Source organism: Meleagris gallopavo, chromosome 2 (assembly GCF_905368555.1).
Source record: "Meleagris gallopavo chromosome 2, MGAL_WU_HG_1.1, whole genome shotgun sequence".
NCBI classification, from domain to species: domain Eukaryota; kingdom Metazoa; phylum Chordata; class Aves; order Galliformes; family Phasianidae; genus Meleagris; species Meleagris gallopavo.
In genome coordinates, this window is record NC_139405.1 from 104,434,420 (window position 1) to 104,454,308 (window position 19,889).

The window sequence follows — 19,889 nt, forward strand, 5'->3', positions numbered from 1 at the left end:
CCATCCCTCTGTCCATCCACTCCTGTATAGGTCTACAGTCTGTCCATTCATTCCAGTGCTACTCCATCCCTCCATTCACACATCCATCCATCTCTCCATCCACCCATTCATTCATGCACCCACCCACCTTCCCATCCATCCACTCTCCTTCCCTCCTTCCATCCGTCCACCCATTCTGTCTATCCAGTCCTGGTGCAGTGAGATCTCGCTCTGGCATGCTGGTGAACTGGGTTTGGTTGGTTGCTTGATGCATGATGCCGATGGAGGTTTTGAGGGGAGAAGGTTGTTGTGAATCTTTGTCACTGCAGCAGGATGAATCCCACTGAAGGAATTGATCTTTCTGATTGCAGAGCTAAGGCTAAGGGGAAAGAGAAAAGACACCTCACCTTGCCATTCAGGTACCTGATTCCCCCATCCCTGCCTGGGGCCACTTTTAACAATATTATTGCTTTCCACTGAAAAAAGCTCCAGGGCAGGACCTCAAGTTCATTTGTGCTCACCAGAGTGCTTAAGATCAATTTGCATGAAGACACAAAGTAAGAATTCCCTGCTGGTGTCACTAATGGGAAATTTGGATCCTTTTCCAGTACAAAAACGTTAAACTGTGGCTGTTTGCAGTCAGAGAAACATCCTTCTGCAGTGAGGGGTGAAGTGGAAGGGGTAGGGGGTGAGGGATGGGACAGAAAGAGAATAATCTAGCGTTGGCTGTTCCATCGGGGCCCTTGAAAAATAATATCTGTACCTCTCATGTATTGCAATGCTGGGTACTTCCATACCCCCTGCCACTTCCCAGAACAACACAGCTCACACCCAGGGATGCTGCTCTCCAACTGGGCATGGCTGATCAGGCCCTGCAGCATCCTGGGGTGGAGGCACCTCCATAGGAATTTGGAAGGGTTTTAGCCACAGCTGGACAGGATCCTGCACAGGTGAAGTGTTTGGGAACACATCCACATCAGTGACCCATGGGAAGAAGCAGGGCACGATTTAAACCCCTACCCCAGGCAGGGGCACGAGGGCAGATGATCCACCTGAATCACTGGCATCAGTGCTTGCTTGTTGCTATGCCAAGCACAGCTGGCAACAGAGGCATTTCTGCAATGTGCTCCCACAGCAGGTGTTGGTGCAGGTGGAGGGCAGCACTGACAGCCCCAGGAGCAGCTCCTGGATGGATTTCCTTGGCTGTTTCCCAGCCCAAGCTCCAAGCTGATCCTTGCCCACCTGGGTTGAGCTAAATGGTTCTACTCTTCCCAGACCTAACCTAGAACTGGGTCCTGGCCTCCCTCTGTGCAGGTCTCCTAGACATCACCTATCAAAAAACCCACTTCACACACCTTTTTTTTTTTTTAATATAATTTTTTATATGTGTTTTTGCAGTACAAGCAACCAGAGGGTCATGCTCCATAGACACCCTCCCCATCTCTGCCCCCAGCACAGACAAAACCATAGGGAGAAATGAAGCAACAAACTGTAATTAAAACCCAGCCCTCCTAATTACCTTCGACAGCTGGTTAATTGCTTTCTCCTCCCACTTTGCTGATGCCTTAAAGGGGAGATTAGGCAGAGTAGAAAGAATGACTAAGGAGGGGAACAGGGAGGTAGGGCCAGGGCCATGCTACAGCCTGGGGTTGGGGGGTAGTTGAGAGAGCTTCTAGGGCTCTGAAAGGGAAAAGTGTCTCCTTTTCCTTTTGTGGTCTGATGAAGTTCTTGATATGCACTGACGTTTGCCTTTTGTTCCTCCGATGCATGGCCCTGGCTCCAGCAAAGGCAAAGAAAAGACAAAGGAGCACAAGTAGGTTGGCTCTCCATGCTCCTCCTCTTTTGCTTCCGGCTCTTCTGGCTTACTTTTTGTTTCTCATACGTATGGCATGCTCTCCCTTTCTCTGGAGTTGAGAGTGCCAGGTCCAGAGGAGCTCTGGGTTTCTGAGATATTTGGGGCAAGGGGATGGTTTGGGTGCAGGCTATCAACACAGGACTGAGGAAACAAGACTTAGCATCACATTTACAACTCCAATGCCCACAAGCCAGCCTGCCACATCACCCATATAGGTACTTCTTCAGCTCCTGCTTGCTTTTACCCCAGCTCCTCGCGCTGTGCCCACATCGGGCTGTGTTGGAGCATTCTGCAGAGTAGTGTCCTGCAGCTCTCAGGTGTAACAGATCTGCTGAAACTTAAGCTCCAGTCTCCTGAGAGTGCAGGCTGATATCTGCTGCCCAGAGGCAATCCCTGCCCCAGCACAGGGTGTTCCTAACCAGTGTGCTCTCTTCTGGCTCCTATTTATTGCACTGCTGCTTAAAGTCAAGTTTACAGCAGCATCTTGCTTCTTGCTGTGTTGGTTGCGCATGGACAGACAGACACTCTTTGTTGAGAGTGGAGGCAGAACCCACCTGACGGACATCATTCCTGAAGGGAAATGAATTGTAAAGACCCTGCCTGCTTTCCCTGCTCTCAACTCCCCAGTAAAAAGCAAGGATTAAAGTGTCCTGTTCAGCCATGAATAATTAACCAGCAACCTGCAACTAGATCTTTAACTAGGAGCTGGCCTGGAGAGAGGCTGCTTCCAGCTCCCTGCACATGCCTTCAAATCTGCTTGTCCCTGTGTGCTCCCCTCCTGTAAAGCCACACGAGGCAACCCAAAAGGGACAAAGCCATGCTCTTCTGTCAGCTGCAACTGGTGGATGTGCATTTTGTCATTAATGGGAGGCAATCTGTTTGCTCAGACACAGAAAATCTAAGGGAAGAGTGCGGTGGGTGGGTGTTCTGGTGTTTAATAGAGGGTCAAGCCTTCTTGGAAGCCTGGCCTGACTTGGGAACAGTGTAGTCCTTCATCCCCAGCCTTACATGAGTCCTGCTACCAGCAGTGAGCTAGCAGCTTGCACTGCTTTGGAAGGGAGCAGGCAGGTGAGCTGGCATTCTTTAGCAAACCAGGCTGAAGCTGGGCTGTGGCAGAGGGGGTTGGTCTGGGTGACACTACGCTGCCTGTGTTGGCATCTCAGGTTCACTGCTTCTCATGCAATATTCACGAGGGAACGGTGTCAGCTCGCTGCCAGCTCCCCATCCACACTGTAGAGTAGCTGTGGCTGTTTCTCTCCTCATTTTAGCCTGGTGGGAGGAACACAGGGTTGGCACAGCCTTTCTTCAGCACTGCCAAGACCCTGTCGTGCCTGGAGAGGAGGCTTGGTGGGGCCCTCCATCCGTGCTTGGTCTCAACCTGCATAGGGATGGCTGCACCACCATAGATGTGCTGCTGGTGGCTCTCCTGTCACCACTGAGCCCTTCTTCTGGAGGAAGCCAGGTCCTGGACAGCTGACAGGTGAAGGTAGTACCCTGTGGGATGGGGATAAGGAAGGGGGTAGCTGTGGGATGTGTCATTGCTCACCTGGCTTGGAGAAGGTGACAGATGGGACTTGGGAAGGGGATGGAGCTGATGGGATGGATTATCGGGGCATCTGCCTGCAAAGCATCTAGAATGGCTTTCTCTTGGCCGTTTGTTTGCTTTTTCCCATCTCCTTGGCACTGCCAAAATTCGCAGCCATTTTCATCCACTTCTTCATTTTTCTTTTCCCTGTGTGGCCTCCAAACTGCCACTGCCTAGATATCCCTGGGCCCTGCTTCTCAGGGACAATGCCAGGAAGGACAGTGATGGGGGAAGGATGCAGGTGGGACTGAGATGAGCAGCAGGGAGATGTGATTGGGGTGTGGGAACAAGGGACACCACCTGAAGCTTTCTCCTCTGAGGGACCTTGTGCTGTCTGAGCTCTCCTCACTGTTCCAGCCAGAGCCACGTCTCGTCTTGTGAATGAGCTGGAGGCTGTCAGGATGTAGATTTCCCATCTCTGGGGAATCTGATGCAGTTAAGTTGCTTTTGGGGATAGGTGAGAGGCTGTTGTGGCTTATCTCCTCAGCACATTCACTATGGCTCAGCTGGCAGTGAGGGGTCACTGACTGCAGTGCACATCCCTGCAGAAGGAGCTGGGCTGGGCTGGTCCTGCTGGGATGGAATCAATTCGTCAAGGTTGGAAAAGATCTCCAAGATCAAGTCTTCATCAACCCAACCTACCAAGTCCCAAGACTAGAAGGAGGCATCCCTGCCTATAGCAGGGGGGTTGGAGCTGGATGATCTTAAGGGTCCCTTCCAACTTAAACCATTCTTTGATCACTAAACTATGTCTCACAATGTCCCCTCCACATGTTTTCTTCTACATGGCCCCAAACCACTCTCATCATTCCCACATCAGACGCTGTGCTATCCAAGACCCAATACACCCTTGGTATCCTTGCAATGAGCTTGCTGTTTTGGGTCCTGGTGAGGCACACACAATGCTGGAGTCTTCCCAGCAGGTTCCTACTGGACCCATTACCAACTGCAGAAGTGCTTTGTTTTACTGTCCAAGGAAGTTGCAAGGCCCTGGCATAGGCAGCCCAGAGGGCTGTGAGCACCCCATCCCTGGCACTACCCAAGGCCATGGATGGAGCTCTGCACTGGTGGGAGGTGTCCCTATGGTAGAGGTCGGGGCTGGGCTGGATGTAAGGTCCTTTCCAGTACAGTTATTCCAGGGTTACAATCCTACTCTTCGTCCTGCCTATTGAGAAACTGCCCCTCTCCATGGATCCCATGAACGAATCACAGTTACAAGAGGCCTGAGTCCTGAGCATTGCTTTAAGTCCAGCTAAACCTCAGCTGTAAATAGTTCATTTATCTTATGCTTGCCTTCTGCCCTGTTTGCATACCACCTCCCCCCCCTCACCTTGGTGAATATATTATTCTCCTATTCCCCTTAATTTTCTTCTTGTTTGCTCTGCCTCTGTCAGCAGCCTGCAAGCATCCAGCTGTTATTTATACGCATCAGATGGGCTCCGATGCCAGGACTTCTTCCCCCCAAAAGATACAACTTTGTCTTTTGGCCTCAGGAAGGTGAATAACCACTGAGATGGGGAGATCTCCAAATTCTGGTGCTATTTCCCAGCATGTGGGGAGCACAGCTGGATCCTGCTTGGGAGTGAGGTCCTTCCTGCTTCCAACCTGAACACATGCAGCAAACCTGCCATATTTTTGCAAACATCAACACTTTCAGCACATGGGAATTTTCCAACAACAACAAAAAAATCCCCATCATCTTTATCACCTTTTGCTTTTGGGACAGTCCCCCAGGGCATTTCCTTCAAGTACTTCTCTGGCCCTTTGCTCTTTAATTTAGAAGGGAGTTATTGCGTGGTTTGACTTCTGCTTGGTTTCAGTTTTACAGATAATGTGTTGTTGTTTTTCTCCTACCAGCACTCTCAGCTGAATCTTGAAGCTAAAAATCATCCTGGTTACATCCAGTGCTGATAGCTTTCACCGAACCTCCTGCCTCTTTGCAACAGCAGCATGGACTTTCATCCAAATACCAATGAACCGTCTCCCAAAAATATCTGCAATGTTGTTACTGCCAGGAGCTATCGCTGTTAGATGTGTATTAGGGAGCAATCCACTCTGCAGTGCAGAAATGGAATCATTTACTGAGCACTGGTTTTTATGGGCAGTTGGTATCACCCTGCAATACTGTGCTGTATGCAGGTTAGGGCATTCCTCTGCAATCTGGTGCTCTAACAGCAAACCAGAAGCTAGGTGCTGAGTTCATCTATGTTGTCCTGATCCATGAGGCTGTGGTGTAACAAACACCAAGTAAATTTTTTGGTAGAAAGATGGCTTTAGGGAAGTGCTCTAAGGAGCAACCTCACTATGGGGAGTAGCAGGAGTGAGTAGAGAGAGGAGGCATGGGGCAGATGGAAGAGTTTGCTGGCTGCTAATGCTGTGCTCCAACCATGTTTTATCCAGCTCAGGGATCAATACTGAGGAAATACAAGGCCTCTGCTGTTGTCTCTGTTGGTCTTTCAGCTGATATTTCCTTTCTTGCTTCCAGCTGTGAAGGGCTCCTCTTGTCCCCACACCCAGCAACAGCACTGAAATCACAGGATTCAATATTTGGTCTTTTTTTCCTCTTACAGAGCTGGGAAAGGAGTTTTTTCAGCCATGAAGCTTGGCAAGACACGTCCCACAAAAGATGACCATCGGAAGCAAGGTGGGTGCTGGGAGAAGGCTGTTCATTCATAGAATCATAGAATGGCTTGGGTTGAAAAGGACCACAATGATCATGTAGTTTCAATCCCCCTGCTATGTGCAGGTCACCAACCAGCAGACCAGGCTGCCCAGAGTCACATCCAGCCTGGCCTTGAACGCCTCTAGGGATGGGGCATCCATAACCTCCTTGGGCAACCTGTTCCAATAGATTCCAATCCTTCCTCCAGTGCTGCTTTTCCACTACCTCCCAGGAAATAATCAGAGAGACCCTATGAGGGGCTCGTGTTGGGCACAGCCAGCCCACAACCCAGGGATTGGAGAGAGAGTGTTTGGTGCACAAGAGAAGAGCTGGAGAGAAGGTCTCCATGGGGGAAATGGGAGGAGGAACTGATGGAGAGAGTCTCCCACCACATGCAACTCTGGCAGAAGCCCTGCAGGTCCAGCAGGCAGCCTCCAGCTTATTTTTAGTGGTTATTTGCAAACATGACAACACAAAGCATGATTTCTCCCTCAGCGCATGCACAGCGTGGAAGGGCTGAGCTGCTGTGGGGTTGTCCACCCCACACTGAAATTGGACGCCTTTCTGGAAATGCACAGAGCGTCAGCGATTGGAAATTCATTGCTGTTTCCATTCAGAACAAAGTATTGGGTTTCGATGGCAAAGAATCAGGAGAATGCCTTTTTGTGGCAAAGGATGAAATGTCATTTTAGATGCTGTTTCCAGGCGACTTCCGTGCACCCAATGGCAGCTGATATTCACACAACAGTAGCTTCTTCCCCAGCTATCCACGTGTTTCTTGCATGCTTTGCTTGAGGGCTCTGCTCACCTCACAGCATCTCTTTGGGGATTGGACAGGATGATCTCCAGATGCCCCTTCCAGTCCCTGTACTCCCATGATTTCGTCTCTCAGACCCTTGCTCTTGCCACCTGGTGAGGGGACAGGGTTATACGGCAACCAGCACTGAATTTCATCCCATTGGACCAAATGCTTCAGTACTCACTGAGCTTCCCAATGGCCAAGCATAGGCGTGTAGTCTCAGAACAAGTTGTGTGATAACAGAAATCCTTCCCAGAGTGTCCAGGACGTGAAGCCAGCGTTCTTCCTGTGCCATTGTCTGCTTTCCTTATGCTGCCCCACACAAGGGTGCTGGTCCTGCTCGCATCCAACAGACAGAACAAATCATCAAAACCCACGCAAGAAGGGTGCTCTTCCGGCCAGCTATTTTCCACCTTGGGAAATAACCCATTTCTCCTGTTCTCTCATACCCCTCTACCCCAGAGCTAGATGGTTTGTTGTGTTTGCAATTGCAGCTAGAGCCCAAATGCTGTTTCACCCTTTGACGTCTGGGTTGTTTCTCATTTTTCAGTTTTCCAAAGCTTCACAAAACCACACGTTGCCTGGGCGGAATAACATGTCACATGAAGCACACCTATTTTTAATCCCTTTCAAACCAGGCTGTCTGTGAGCTGACCTGGTGACCATTGTTCTTTGTATTATCGGGTGAGGTTGATAGGACGTATTGGTTACCTTTCCCTGCACCTTTAATTATTCACCGAGTGGAAACAATGAGAAACATTCCTTTGTCTCTGTGTGTTTATGCAGATGAACCCGCTGTTCTGGAGGCGGAAGACCTGGACCGAAAAGTCATGAGACTTGGAGGGGGGCTGGACCCAGACACCATCTCCTTGGCCTCTGTCACAGCTGTCACCACCAATGTCTCAAACAAGAGGTGAGGATTGTATAAGCCAGGAGGTGAGGGCACACTTTGCATCCCACGTCCAAGAGATGAGATATACTGAAAATCCCGTTCTCCTGTGCAAGCAGTGTTTTTGGGAAATATCCAACCTGCCACAAAGAGCACTAATGTTCAGCGATGGCTTGCAGCCTCTGGTGTTAAATTCTTTAGACTCAAAGAGAGGAGGGGCTGCCATTGCTCTGTCATGGTTTGCAGTGAGTTGACCTATTGTTTGACTGAGGGTTTCTTCTGCCTCTCCAAAGGTCCAAACCTGACATCAAAATGGAGCCAAGTGCTGGGAGGCCGATGGATTACCAGGTGGGTGACAACGCTGTGTCTCCAACCACAGCTCACAGAGGGGAGGACGTTTTGCAGGTGTTATGGTCAGCAGCATTGTTACTTGAAGAGCTGAACCTCCCCATTCCAACATGCATCCCCATCTGCCCAGGAGACAGCTCTGGGAGGAAGGACTGGAGCCACTTGAGCACCTCTGGGTTTGCTGGTGCCAACGTGATCCATAAATTGGTTTCTCTTCTCATTTTCACCAAGCTGTGCTGATTCAGCAGCATTTTGGCTTTCTGCAACAGCAACATGTCCGTGGGGATTTCTTAGAACGATGCAAACAAAGATTTTTGTGATAGATTTATTGCAGAACATTTGCAGCATCCACTTTGCAGCCCCAAATGAAATCAAACAGGAGAAGCAGTGACAGAAGAGAGTGGAAGAGGTTTAATTATGTGTGTAATGAACTTAAAGAGAAGAGTGAGACATACAGGGAGCAAGTGTGCTGGGTTCAGGAGTGATGTAACCAGAACATAAAGAGGAAGGTAAAGATGCCAAGCAAATTTCAACTGCAAGAACATAAGGACCAATTAGTTGCCCACTGTGAACAAGAGGATTACATGGGTGGTTTTAATGGGGGAAGGTGAATCGCTCATTTGTGATTAAAGTACTTACCTGAATGACATCCAGAGGGGCTCAAGGTGTTTCTAAACACTGTGATGCCCAGTATGCGAGCAGTGAAAATGTTCTGTGTTGGTTTGGCTGCTGCACCCTTGGACATGGGATCTCTCTACAGGTCAGCATCACTGTCATTGAGGCCCGGCAGCTAGTTGGGCTCAACATGGACCCCGTGGTCTGCGTGGAGGTTGGGGAGGAGAAGAAGTACACATCCATGAAGGAATCGACTAACTGCCCTTACTACAATGAGGTTGGTCTGTTCTCCAGCAATGGTCATCGCTCCCACTCCTCTGGTGCTACACTGCTATTAGTTAAATGGAATTTCTTGTTACCTAGGTTTATTCTTCATCAGGGGAGGGTCAGGTGGAGGTTAGAGAAAGAGGGCAGTGGGCTTGACCCTAAGCTGAAGGAGCTCAGGGATCACTGCAACACCGCTCCCAGACATAGATTTTAGGTTTGGGTGGTGCTGTGAGGAGCTAGGGGTGTAATCAGTGCTCCTTGGGAGTCTCTTCCAGTATTGGATAGTCTATGGTTCTGTAACAGTTTTTTAACCCAAAAGGAGCTGCTCTCCTGCCTTCACACCTGTTCTTTCCCTTTCAGTACTTTGTCTTCGATTTCCATGTGCCCCCAGATGTCATGTTCGATAAGATCATCAAGCTGTCCGTAAGTGAGCGTGCTGGCATTGCCCTTTTCTCTGAGCTTTGGAAGAGTCCATTTTGCTCATGCACTGTGAATGGATTTGAGATCCCTGACGTGAGCAGAGGTGTCTGGCCCTACAAGCCCCACCACTTTTGCAGAACTCTGGTCCCCCTCTATCACTGCCCTCATTGCTAGGGCCAATCCAGCTGTGCTTGCCGTCCCCTCCAGAGCTGATGACTGGTGTGTCAGAACCTCAGCCTGTCTTGCTATGTGTTTTGGCTTTTGTGGAAGCAAGACCTCCCAGAGAATGAAACTGGGCAGAGCTATTGCTGAAATTCAGAGCTACAGTTTTTAAGACCAAAACAGCCCTTCCAGAGTCATGGAGAGCAGTGAGCAAGGAGATTTGGAGAGCCACCAACCAAACCACACTAATTAGGAGCCTGTACATCTATCCCATGAACAGACTGGCTTTGCAATTTCTCTCACAGATGGAATTAGAGCATAGATTTCAATCATCCTAAAGATCCTTCCTTCTAGTGAACATCCAGTGTTTGTTGCTACGGTGGCTGCAAACTGTATCATGTTTCGAAGATGAATTTGTTTGCATTGCTCCCATTCAATCCAAGTCCATGCTTGTGAGAGAGTGCTAAGCAAGAGCTGCCAACCTGGCTGTGCCTCGCAGAGGCCATATGCACAGTGAGGTCCTATAAAGACCAAGGAGAAAACATCAGCTCCCTTCCTGTCTGACACTGCACTCTTCTGAAAAGAGCCCTGGGACCCCCACGGCATGCACAAACCTTTGATTTTTCTCCCCTTCTCAATTTCCAGGTGATCCACTCAAAAAACCTCTTGCGCAGTGGGACTTTGGTGGGCTCCTTCAAGATGGACGTTGGGACAGTTTACACCCAGCCTGGTGCGTAACCACAGTTAGCCAACATGCCTACCTGCACCACTGAGAAATGTCTTTGCAAGGGATCCTGCAGGCACTTCTTTCCTCTGGTGATGGTAATTTACTTTAATTAGAATCCAAGATGTAAGTAAGTCACTCTGGTTCCTTCAGAAAAGATGGTATAGTCCATCTGAAATAAGGCACAACAGGCAAGCTGAGATGCCCCCTGGCTGTGCCAGCTCTCCACTGCCCTACTGAAGATGTCCAGGTTATTTAAGTAAGCAAGACACTACCCGTCCTGATGGCCAGATTTCATAGAACTATAGAATCACCTGAGTTGGAAGGACCATTAAAAATCACCTAGCCCAACTCCTCTGCAATGAACAGGGGCACCTACAGCTCCATCAGGTGCTCAGAGCCCTGTTCAGCCTGGAATGGTTCTTACCCTACGTAGCTGGCATTTATACCAATAGAGAGAGATGGCACACGTGCAATGAAAAAGAGAAAGAGGTTGATTAGAGCTGCTGCCGTGTTGCTGGCTGATGGTAAAGCCCTCAGTGACTTTTCACAGATGGGCCCTATGAATGCTCATAAAATCTGTTGTGCAATTATGGGCTTCGTTTATGGCACATCTGTTTCTGGAAACCTGCTTTATAAAATTGTAAAAGAGCAGTGAATGCCTTTGGCATCCTGTCCTCAAGTGAGGGCAGTGAAAGCTGGTGTGGATGGGATTCATTTAAAGAATTGTGTGAAAGAAGTCCAAAGGAGTCCCTGGAGAGCTCATTTAGTCCATGCCTTCACTGCTCCCTGCCAGATTTCCCAGTATACTTCTGCATGAAAAGACCAGTCCCTGAATTCAGGAATCATACTGGTCCTGGCTGTGGGACTGATAAAGAAAATGCACATCCAGGAGACCTGTAAAAAGCTCATTCTGCATGGAAATAGCACTGCCTCTTTGATGGCCTGGTGCTTGCATTATGGCAGAGTTGGGCACATGACCATACCTGCAGAAAAGATACCTCCAAAATCTCCAAAATCACTGTCTTTGTCTTTAATTTCAATATTCCATATTCAATTATATTCCAATATTCCAGTACTCTGCATTTCTTCCAATAAATGACAGTCTTGTCCTCTGGCTTCCAGAGCACCAGTTCTACCACAAATGGGCCATCCTTTCTGATCCCGAGGATCTCACCGCTGGGCTGAAAGGTTACCTGAAGTGTGACATCGCTGTTGTGGGGAAAGGGGACAATATCAAGACACCCCACAAAGCCAACGAGACAGAGGAGGATGATATTGAAGGGTATGGAAGGAAAAAACAAGGGAGTGCAAAACCTCATTCTACCCTAAATGCTTTGGGCTAATTAAATATCTCCTTGTACAACCACAGGCTTTCAAATCCATTTCTCAGCCACTCACCACAATCTCAGACTTGTGGCACAAGTCGCTTTCTTGACTTGCTGCAGCCCAGGGGCTTGAGGCGCTGCCTGAACTATTTTAGGTGTTGTTCTGTGCTGTAGTCATATTTTGCCACTTTGTCTTGGACAAATCCAGCAACTCCTCCAGAGATTTTGTTCGCATTGTGCCCCACGGCTCTCATTTCTTCTCCCAGAAGAGGAAAGCAAATTCTTCCAATAAAAGCCATTTGGTGGAGTTTGATTCTCACCCCAAAATACACACCCCTTCTATCATGACAAAGGAAAAGGCTCTTTGTACATCCCACTTGGCAGGTTGGCTTTAGATGTCTAAATTAAGATGAGTTTAATTGCCCTTTTTATCTTCTTTCCATCTTCCCACAGCCTGTGCTCAGGAAGCAAGCTAACTTCACTCACCTTCTTCAGCAAGGCTCTCTGCCAGCCCCAGCAGCTGTTTACAACCCTATTTCTTTGTTATTGTTGCAGGAACCTCCTCCTACCAGATGGGGTTCCTCCAGAGAGGCAGTGGGCTCGTTTCTACATCAAGATCTATCGAGCAGAGGGCCTGCCCCGTATGAACACCAGCATCATGGCCAATGTGAAGAAGGCTCTCATTGGAGAGAACAAGGACTTGGTAGACCCCTATGTCCAAGTGGCATTTGCAGGGCAGAAGGTGGGTGAGCACCAAGGTGGTTTTGGGAGGTAATGTGAGCAGGACCAGCCACTGTGCTGGTGTCTGGAGACAACCTCATTTGTCCTTGCATGATAACGCTGAGATGCGTGGCAAAATCGCATTGTTTGCTACATGTCATGTTCCCCCTTCTTGTGCAGACTATGATGGGTTTGCAGCCATCTCCATTAGAGGAAAAGAGCTAGTTCCTTGGGAGAGGAAGAAGATGAAATAACCCTAATGTGGTCATTAACATGAGAGGAGTGCAGGACGTGTCCTTGTTTTGACTGAAATAGAGTTAATTTTCTCCGTAATGGTTGCTATGATGCTTGTGACCTCCAACAACCACAGAGATATCAAATATCTTCCTTGTCCCACTCTGCAGGGGAAGACATCAGTGCAAAAAAGCAGCTATGAGCCTCTTTGGAATGAGCAAATCATCTTCACAGAAATGTTCCCCCCATTGTGCAAGCGGATAAAGATCCAGATCCGAGACTCAGACAAAGTCAATGATGTGGCCATTGGTACCCATTTCATTGATTTGAGGAAGATCTCTAATGAAGGAGACAAAGGTAAAGCTGAAGTGGGGTGTGGGACCTTCTTCACAGCAGAGAGGTATCCCTTGGGCAGAGATAGCAAAATAGCTCAGGCTTTCTTCCCAGTCCTGGAGTTAGCTGCTTCTTGGTTGGAGTGAGCAAGACTTACTGCAGTGTCCTTCTGAAGTCACTGGAAAAGAGCTCCTTGAAAGTCAAGCCCAATCACAAGTCTTCAGGCCAACATTTGAAGGCAAAGACATTAAAAAACAGTTCCAAGTCACCTGTTGCCATGGATAGATGAATATCTGACAGGCTTCCACTTTCACACATAAATGAACACGTGAGCACACATAGGCAGGAGCATCGTGAAACCAAAGATGGCTCTTTGAAAAAGAACCAGTGGGGAGTTCTTTCTTCTTTCTTGACTCTCATATTAAGAGACATGCCCAATGGGAGACTCACCTCTTTAGACTGATGCATTGCAAAGTACCCATCACTGCCTTCACTGCAAAACTGTTTTCATATGTAATTGCAAAAATGCATATGCATCTCCGTGCACACATATGCATATTCAAGTCCATGTTACCATTCACAGCAGGAAAGTGATGATCCCGAGACAAAGATGTGCCCTTCTTCTTGCATACCCCCTTTTCTACAAGGATATCTGTTCCCTGCAGGCTATCTGCCCACCTTTGGCCCCGCGTGGGTGAACATGTATGGCTCCACTCGGAACTACACTCTGATGGATGAACACCAAGAACTGAATGAGGGACTGGGGGAAGGCGTCTCCTTCCGGGCCAGGCTTCTGATGAGCCTTGCTGTTGAGATATTGGATACCAGCAACCCAGAGATCAACAGCTCCACTGAGGTGCAAGTGGAGCAGGCCACACCAGTTGCTGATGTGAGTCTCCCCTGACCCTACCATTGGCAATGAAGAGTTCTGGATCTCAGTCCCTTGGCTGGTTATCTCTGGTCTCACAGATAGGATTTCACTTAGTATTATGCTAAATGTTCTGCTGTCTTTGCTCTGTGTACACAGATAGATCCGTTCTTGTCCTATAATAGGGATGCCCCCATATGTCAGTCTGTATGAACCAGAGGTGAGAACTAGAAATGGAGCTGTTGAATGACAGCTCATGTTCTGTGTGAAAGCTCTCCTTTGGGAACGGAAAAGTGAAAAGTGGTCTCATCTCAGCTCTAGAGGAAATTAAGCCACCTGGAAGTAAAGCCATTCGATTTCTGAAAGTGCATCCAAACAAAGGGTTCACCAAGGTTTGATTATCTCAGTTTGTGAGCAAGCTTGAGCTCATATCCCTGAGTGTCCTTTAGACAGTCTTCCATGAGCAAGGGATGGCCAATCTCAGTTAAACCACCACATTCAAACATCAGGCTAAAACCTCTGGTCAAACTCTCTCTGCAGAGCTCCTAGAGACCCAGTTCAGGCAGACATCTGCCCCTCACACGGGTCAGGCTGAAGGACACAAAACTCCATGGTCTCCTTAAAACCCAAACAGAGCTCATGAGGGTGCTCAGGTGGACCAGATAATGAACTCCTCTGCCCAGGGCTCAGTGTCCCTCTGGCTGACCCAAACCATGATCTCTGGGATTTATCCTGCAGAACTGCACTGGAAAGATGGAGGAGTTCTTTCTTTTTGGAGCCTTCCTGGAAGCTACCATGATCGACAGGAAGATTGGTGACAAACCCATCAACTTTGAGGTTACAATAGGTTGGTTTTTTTCTTGGTGAGGGTGGTTTTGAAGCATGCTTCGTGGGGAATGAGGGATCCAAGAACAAGAGCAAGGTTTCTTTCCCCCTTTTCCATGCCAGAGCACATGCTTCTGAGACTGACCACAAGGGGATGGCATGCATTCCTTCTAGTTTGAAAAGGGGCCTGAACAGAGTGTAAACATCCATCACTAATTTGTGGTTTCTGGGCAAAGGTTCACAGAGTTGAACTCAACTGCCCTGCGGAGAAAATATCTCCCAACTTGAATGAAAGGCAGGTGACAGAGCCAACTTAGCCTCCATGGGAGTTACACCCCTGTGACTTCATTTCATTTTTCATTCTTGAGGCAACTATGGGAACCAGATTGATGGCATGACCAAACCTGTCCTGCGGAGGAAGAAGGAGGGTGGGGATGGGGACGAGGAGGAGTCCGAGCTGCTGCACAACTCCAGTGAGGATGAAGCTGATGAGGATGGAGAGATGGTCTCTGTCTCCTCATCTCAGCCCATGAAGCCCCTGGTTACAGACAGGTAAGTCTTGAATTCACCTCTCACGCATGTGACCAGCTGTACACCTAACACTTGGCTATCCAGCGCCACAGTGCTCTAACCCTATGATTGCTGCAACAAGCTGCCTTTTTAATATCACCTGGGATCTTAAAAGCAAGATGAGGTTATGGGCACCCAGAGAGGAAGGGAGGATTAAAAAAAAAAATTGCAGGAACAAGTTACTGAGAATGAGTTAGGGAGGAGGCTGGGATAAAAGACCAAATCCCCTCAGTCTCGCTAGCCTTCAGCATCTCTCTTCGGCTCAGTCTGTCTACAGTCATTGATCAGAAAGCCCCAAAGTGAGTGGGATCAGCACACGTCTTTGTGTGCCCAGGCTGGACACAGACCAGGCTTGCATACAAGGGACTCATACTCAGGAAAGCTAATTGGATATAACCTAATGAGATGTACTTAAACTGGATTATTTTAATGATGTTTTACCAGTAGATACGTGCTAGCTATCAGAATTAATTGGCTAAGTTAATTCAATTGAAAAACAAAACAAGCCACATTGAACTAAGGCTATTTGTGCGTTGGATGAAGTCTGCATGGGATTCCCTCTTTTGTTCACCAACTCCTTGCGAAGGTGAATGCTGCAAGGAGAGGAGCAGCACCACACATCTGTGAGCCCATCTCCCTGGGCTCCATCTTCCCCTAGGTGAAGGCCCGAATTGTTGGGAGCCTCACGCTCAGCCATGGGGCAGTGCTGACATATTCTCTGGAAATGTCACTGATGGCTTTAGCAGATGCTTGAGGTTTCATGATAGCCCATGCCAATGTGCTGGCCCCAACAAATCCAGTGCAGGGAAGTGTGCTGGTGGCGAAGCAGCCTCTCTCTTTGAAGATGCAGTGTAGATCAGTCTGGCCTCCTGAGTCCTCCATCCCCATCACAGCTCTGCCACCTAGAAAGAGACAGGGGACACGGGCTATTGGCCATCAGTATGACCACTATGGAGCATCTCATCTGCCTCCTCTTGCAGGAACTACTTCCACCTGCCTTACTTTGAGAAGAAGCCCTGCATCTACATCAAGAGCTGGTGGCAGGATCAGCGCCGCAGGCTGTATAACGCCAACATCATGGACAAGATTGCAGACAAGCTGGTCAGTACGTGCTGGGGAGGGAGGGAGTTGGGGCATGGGGTTAGCCATGGGGCACATCCAGGCTCCCTGAGCATCTCTGCAGCTTGCCACAAAGCAGGGACAAATCATGGTAGGGATTCACTAGACAGCTTGTGCAGAAAGGGAAAAGTTCCCTGGTATGAAGTGCTCCACATTTTGAACACTTCCAAATCCCAGGAGCTCACTGTATTTTCTCAGTTAGACCCAGGGATTCTCATAAAGAGCAGAAGAGCAGGGAGGCTTCCCACTCCACAGACTGTAGGAGTGAAGCCACTTCTCCGGCAGAGCCTCAGTAGTCATCTCAGCTAATTCCTGAGGAGCCTCTATGTCAACTCCAAATTGGTGGGGTCAAAGCAGGCATCCAGTTTCAGAATCTTAGAATGACTGGGGTTGGAAGAGACCTTAAAGCCCACCCAGGAGGGACACCTCCTACCAGATCAGGCTTTCTAGGGCTCCGTCCAGCCTGGCCCTGAGCATCTCCAGGGATGGAGCACCCACAGTTTCTTTGGCAGCCTGTAGCAGGGCCTCACCACCCTCATCATAACGGATTTCTTCCTAATGCCTACTCTAAATCTACTCTTTTGGTTTAATGCCTTTACTCCTTGTCCTGTCACTATACCCCCTGTCTAGAGCAAGGAGTAGAGCAGAGGAGTCCAAGAAGGATCGGTAAAGAGAAAACCTAGCAGATCCAGCCAGGATGATGTGGGAGCTGTTCCCATCATCCAAAGCTGCCTCCCACAGCCAAACCTGTCCCGGATCCAAGACCTGACATCATCACATGTGAAAAAGCAATTAGATGCTCCCACTAGCAGCCCCCTATGGAGTTGATCCTTGTAGGACTGGACCTCACCCCACTGCCCCCCTCACCACTTCCCCTATCCCTGCTGCAGGAGGAAGGGCTCAATGATGTACAGGAAATGATCAAAACAGAGAAACCTCACCCAGAGCGCCGGCTCCGAGGGGTCCTGGAGGAGCTGAGCAGCGGATGCTTGTGAGTAAAAGATGGGCAAAAGTGCTGTACTGCAAACCCCTGCTTTCTGTGTGGTTATGGGCAAGGTTGTGGCACTGAGGTTGTGATCTCATCACGCCTTATCCTCTGGAGGATAGGCAAGTATTTCATTGCATTGGCACAACACAACATGGGTTGCCTTTTGGCTTGGAGTGGTGCTTATATCTACACACCAACAATCCCAAAACAGCAACAAAAGCCTCAATATTGCGGCCTCTGTGTGCTGGTACCTGAATGGCACCAACTCTCCATGTACAACACCACACTGGGAGGCAAAAAGCTGCCTGGAAATGATTGCATTCCAAATGGGGACCAAAGACATTCATGCTTCCCTTCCCACAGGCGCTTTGTGACGCTGGCTGACAAGGACCAGCACCACTCTTCTCGCACGAGGTTGGACCGGGAGAGGCTCAAATCCTGCATGCGGGAGCTGGTGAGTGTGATTCAATTGGGAAGATCTGAGACTAGTTCTGACCTTGATAAAGCAATGCGAATTTGCTCTTTGGGCATGCTGGTTTCCAGTCTCCATGCATTGAGGGTTTGGGGTTTACTGCTGGATAGAGGAGCCCAAGAGCTCTTGAGTCTTGCATGGATCCCAGAGGTACTTGGGGATACATGACTGCCTCTCTTCCACTGTGCTCTGCTTTGCCATGGGAAGGAATCCAGGAGTACTGGCAAAGAGCCCCACTGGTGTCAGACAGCTGAGGAAATTGGAGAGGAGGATTTTGGGGGGATCTCTGCAAAGCACAGCTGCTCCAGCAGTAGAGCTGGCCTACATATCTGGGGCTGATAGCCCAGCTCTTTGCAAAAGCGTTAGACATGCAGAAGAGACATACAAAGACCAGCTTATCCAGCTGACACGGTCAAGGACACCAGCTTCCGTAGACAACTGCAACTCCATGTATTTAAGGTGTGAGAGCCTTCATGGCCCCTATTCTGAACTGTCTTGGACTCCCCTTTCACTGCAGGAGAACATGGGCCAGCAAGCCACGACTCTGCGGTCGCAGGTGAAGAAGAACACCATGAAAGACAAGCTGAAGCAGGTGCAGAACTTCCTGCAGAAACTCCGTTTCTTGGCAGACGAGGTGCGTTCCCCTGCATGGAGGGAGCAACAGGGCACTGACACAGCAGGCAGGGCCCAAGAGGAGCACTCTCTGCAATCTCTGTAGGTGCGAGAGGTCCTCATGGCATAGGTCTTGCCCAAGGAGTCTCTCCAAGTCTATACACTGCCCCCATGGAGCTCTGCTGGAGTGAAATGGATCAGCGCTAAAACTCTTCCTCTCAACATCTTTCATAGTAGGGAACTGAGATATGGTCTCTGCCCATGAGCCCTCATGGTCACTGAGAAATGAGGAAAGATAAATCTTTAGTCTTCTAACCCCCAAAGTTATTATTTTGATTAAAACAAACATAAATCCCAGGTTTTTTTTCTACCTAAGCTTCACACTGCAGAGCTTAGGTCTCAGCAGCTTTGCTTAAGCAGACAAGGTTCTCCAATGGGAGGCTCAATATCATTCCAATGGTCATAATGTGGCACTAGGGGCATCCATCTGCTGTGGGATCTGCTGAATTTGCCCTACAAAGCTCCGCAGCCCTGCCAGTACCTCAGTGGTTCAGAAAGCGCTAAGGGCCTGACACGTCTCTTTGGTTTTGTTCACAGCCCCAGCACACCATCCCCGACATCTTCGTCTGGATGATGAGCAATAACAAGCGCATTGCCTACGCCCGTGTCCCTTCCAAGGACATCCTCTACTCCATTGTGGATGAGGAGATGGGCAAGGACTGCGCCAAAGTGAAGACCGTCTTTCTCAAGGTGTGTGCCTGTTTTCCCAGGGGGAAATGCAGCCAAGAGGAGGAGGTGGAGAAGAGACAGAGCAGGAGAGTGGGAGATAGAGATGAGAGAACTGAGGGTCCAATTTTGCTGGTGCTTGAATAGTAGGCACAAAAGATCCACTACTGGTAGTGATAGAAACCTGCTGCTAGCAATGATCTTATTCAGTTCAGTAGGTCAGAAATGTCTGGAAGGGGAATGATGTTTGGTCCAGTTAGCCAGAGAAGGGAAATCTGATTTGGAAAGAGGAAGTCAGTGTTGTAGGAAGAACATCTGGAAAAAATGAGGATGGGGTCCTTGTGTTTAAGTGGCAGGGGTGCAAGCAGTGTAGTGCAGTGAAGTGTGGTGTGACGTGGCCTGTCCTTCTCCAAGGCCACCTCTGTCAACCTGTAAACTTCTCTGTTCTTTATGCCCAGCTGCCTGGAAAGAGGGGTTTCGGACCTGCCGGCTGGACAGTTCAGGCCAAGATGGAGATTTACTTGTGGCTGGGCCTCAACAAACAGCGCAAAGACTTCCTGAGTGGCTTGCCCTGTGGCTTCGAGGAGAAGAAGACCACGAGAGGCCAAAACCTGCCGTCCTTCCCTCCCATCAGCCTTCTTTACACCAGTAAGAGCTTCCCACCCTTGGTAGGTCTGGGAATAGGACATGGAGAGGGCAGGAGGAAGCCAGCTTGGACACCACTTGGGATGAGGGCCTTCTGGTTGCGAGCTGAGATGTGGGAATTGTATGGCCTCTTCCCTGCTACCC

General features: G+C 49.1%; 1 protein-coding gene across 1 annotated transcript in view; it reads left to right on the forward strand.

Annotated features, from left to right (window-relative positions):
- The first annotated feature begins 5,989 nt into the window (after positions 1 to 5,989).
- Positions 5,990 to 19,889, forward strand: part of LOC100551454 (otoferlin) — a 31,604-nt gene continuing 17,704 nt past the window's right edge. The window contains exons 1-18 of the mRNA XM_085218228.1: positions 5,990 to 6,063; positions 7,667 to 7,793; positions 8,063 to 8,117; positions 8,878 to 9,009; positions 9,360 to 9,422; positions 10,227 to 10,311; positions 11,431 to 11,590; positions 12,189 to 12,375; positions 12,758 to 12,944; positions 13,586 to 13,809; positions 14,527 to 14,635; positions 14,982 to 15,165; positions 16,164 to 16,284; positions 17,193 to 17,293; positions 17,654 to 17,744; positions 18,280 to 18,396; positions 18,972 to 19,124; positions 19,559 to 19,748. Coding sequence (XP_085074354.1) covers positions 6,015 to 6,063; positions 7,667 to 7,793; positions 8,063 to 8,117; positions 8,878 to 9,009; positions 9,360 to 9,422; positions 10,227 to 10,311; positions 11,431 to 11,590; positions 12,189 to 12,375; positions 12,758 to 12,944; positions 13,586 to 13,809; positions 14,527 to 14,635; positions 14,982 to 15,165; positions 16,164 to 16,284; positions 17,193 to 17,293; positions 17,654 to 17,744; positions 18,280 to 18,396; positions 18,972 to 19,124; positions 19,559 to 19,748 — 2,335 coding nt within the window. The 5' untranslated portion in view covers positions 5,990 to 6,014. The remainder of the gene's footprint in view (positions 6,064 to 7,666; positions 7,794 to 8,062; positions 8,118 to 8,877; positions 9,010 to 9,359; positions 9,423 to 10,226; positions 10,312 to 11,430; positions 11,591 to 12,188; positions 12,376 to 12,757; positions 12,945 to 13,585; positions 13,810 to 14,526; positions 14,636 to 14,981; positions 15,166 to 16,163; positions 16,285 to 17,192; positions 17,294 to 17,653; positions 17,745 to 18,279; positions 18,397 to 18,971; positions 19,125 to 19,558; positions 19,749 to 19,889) is intronic.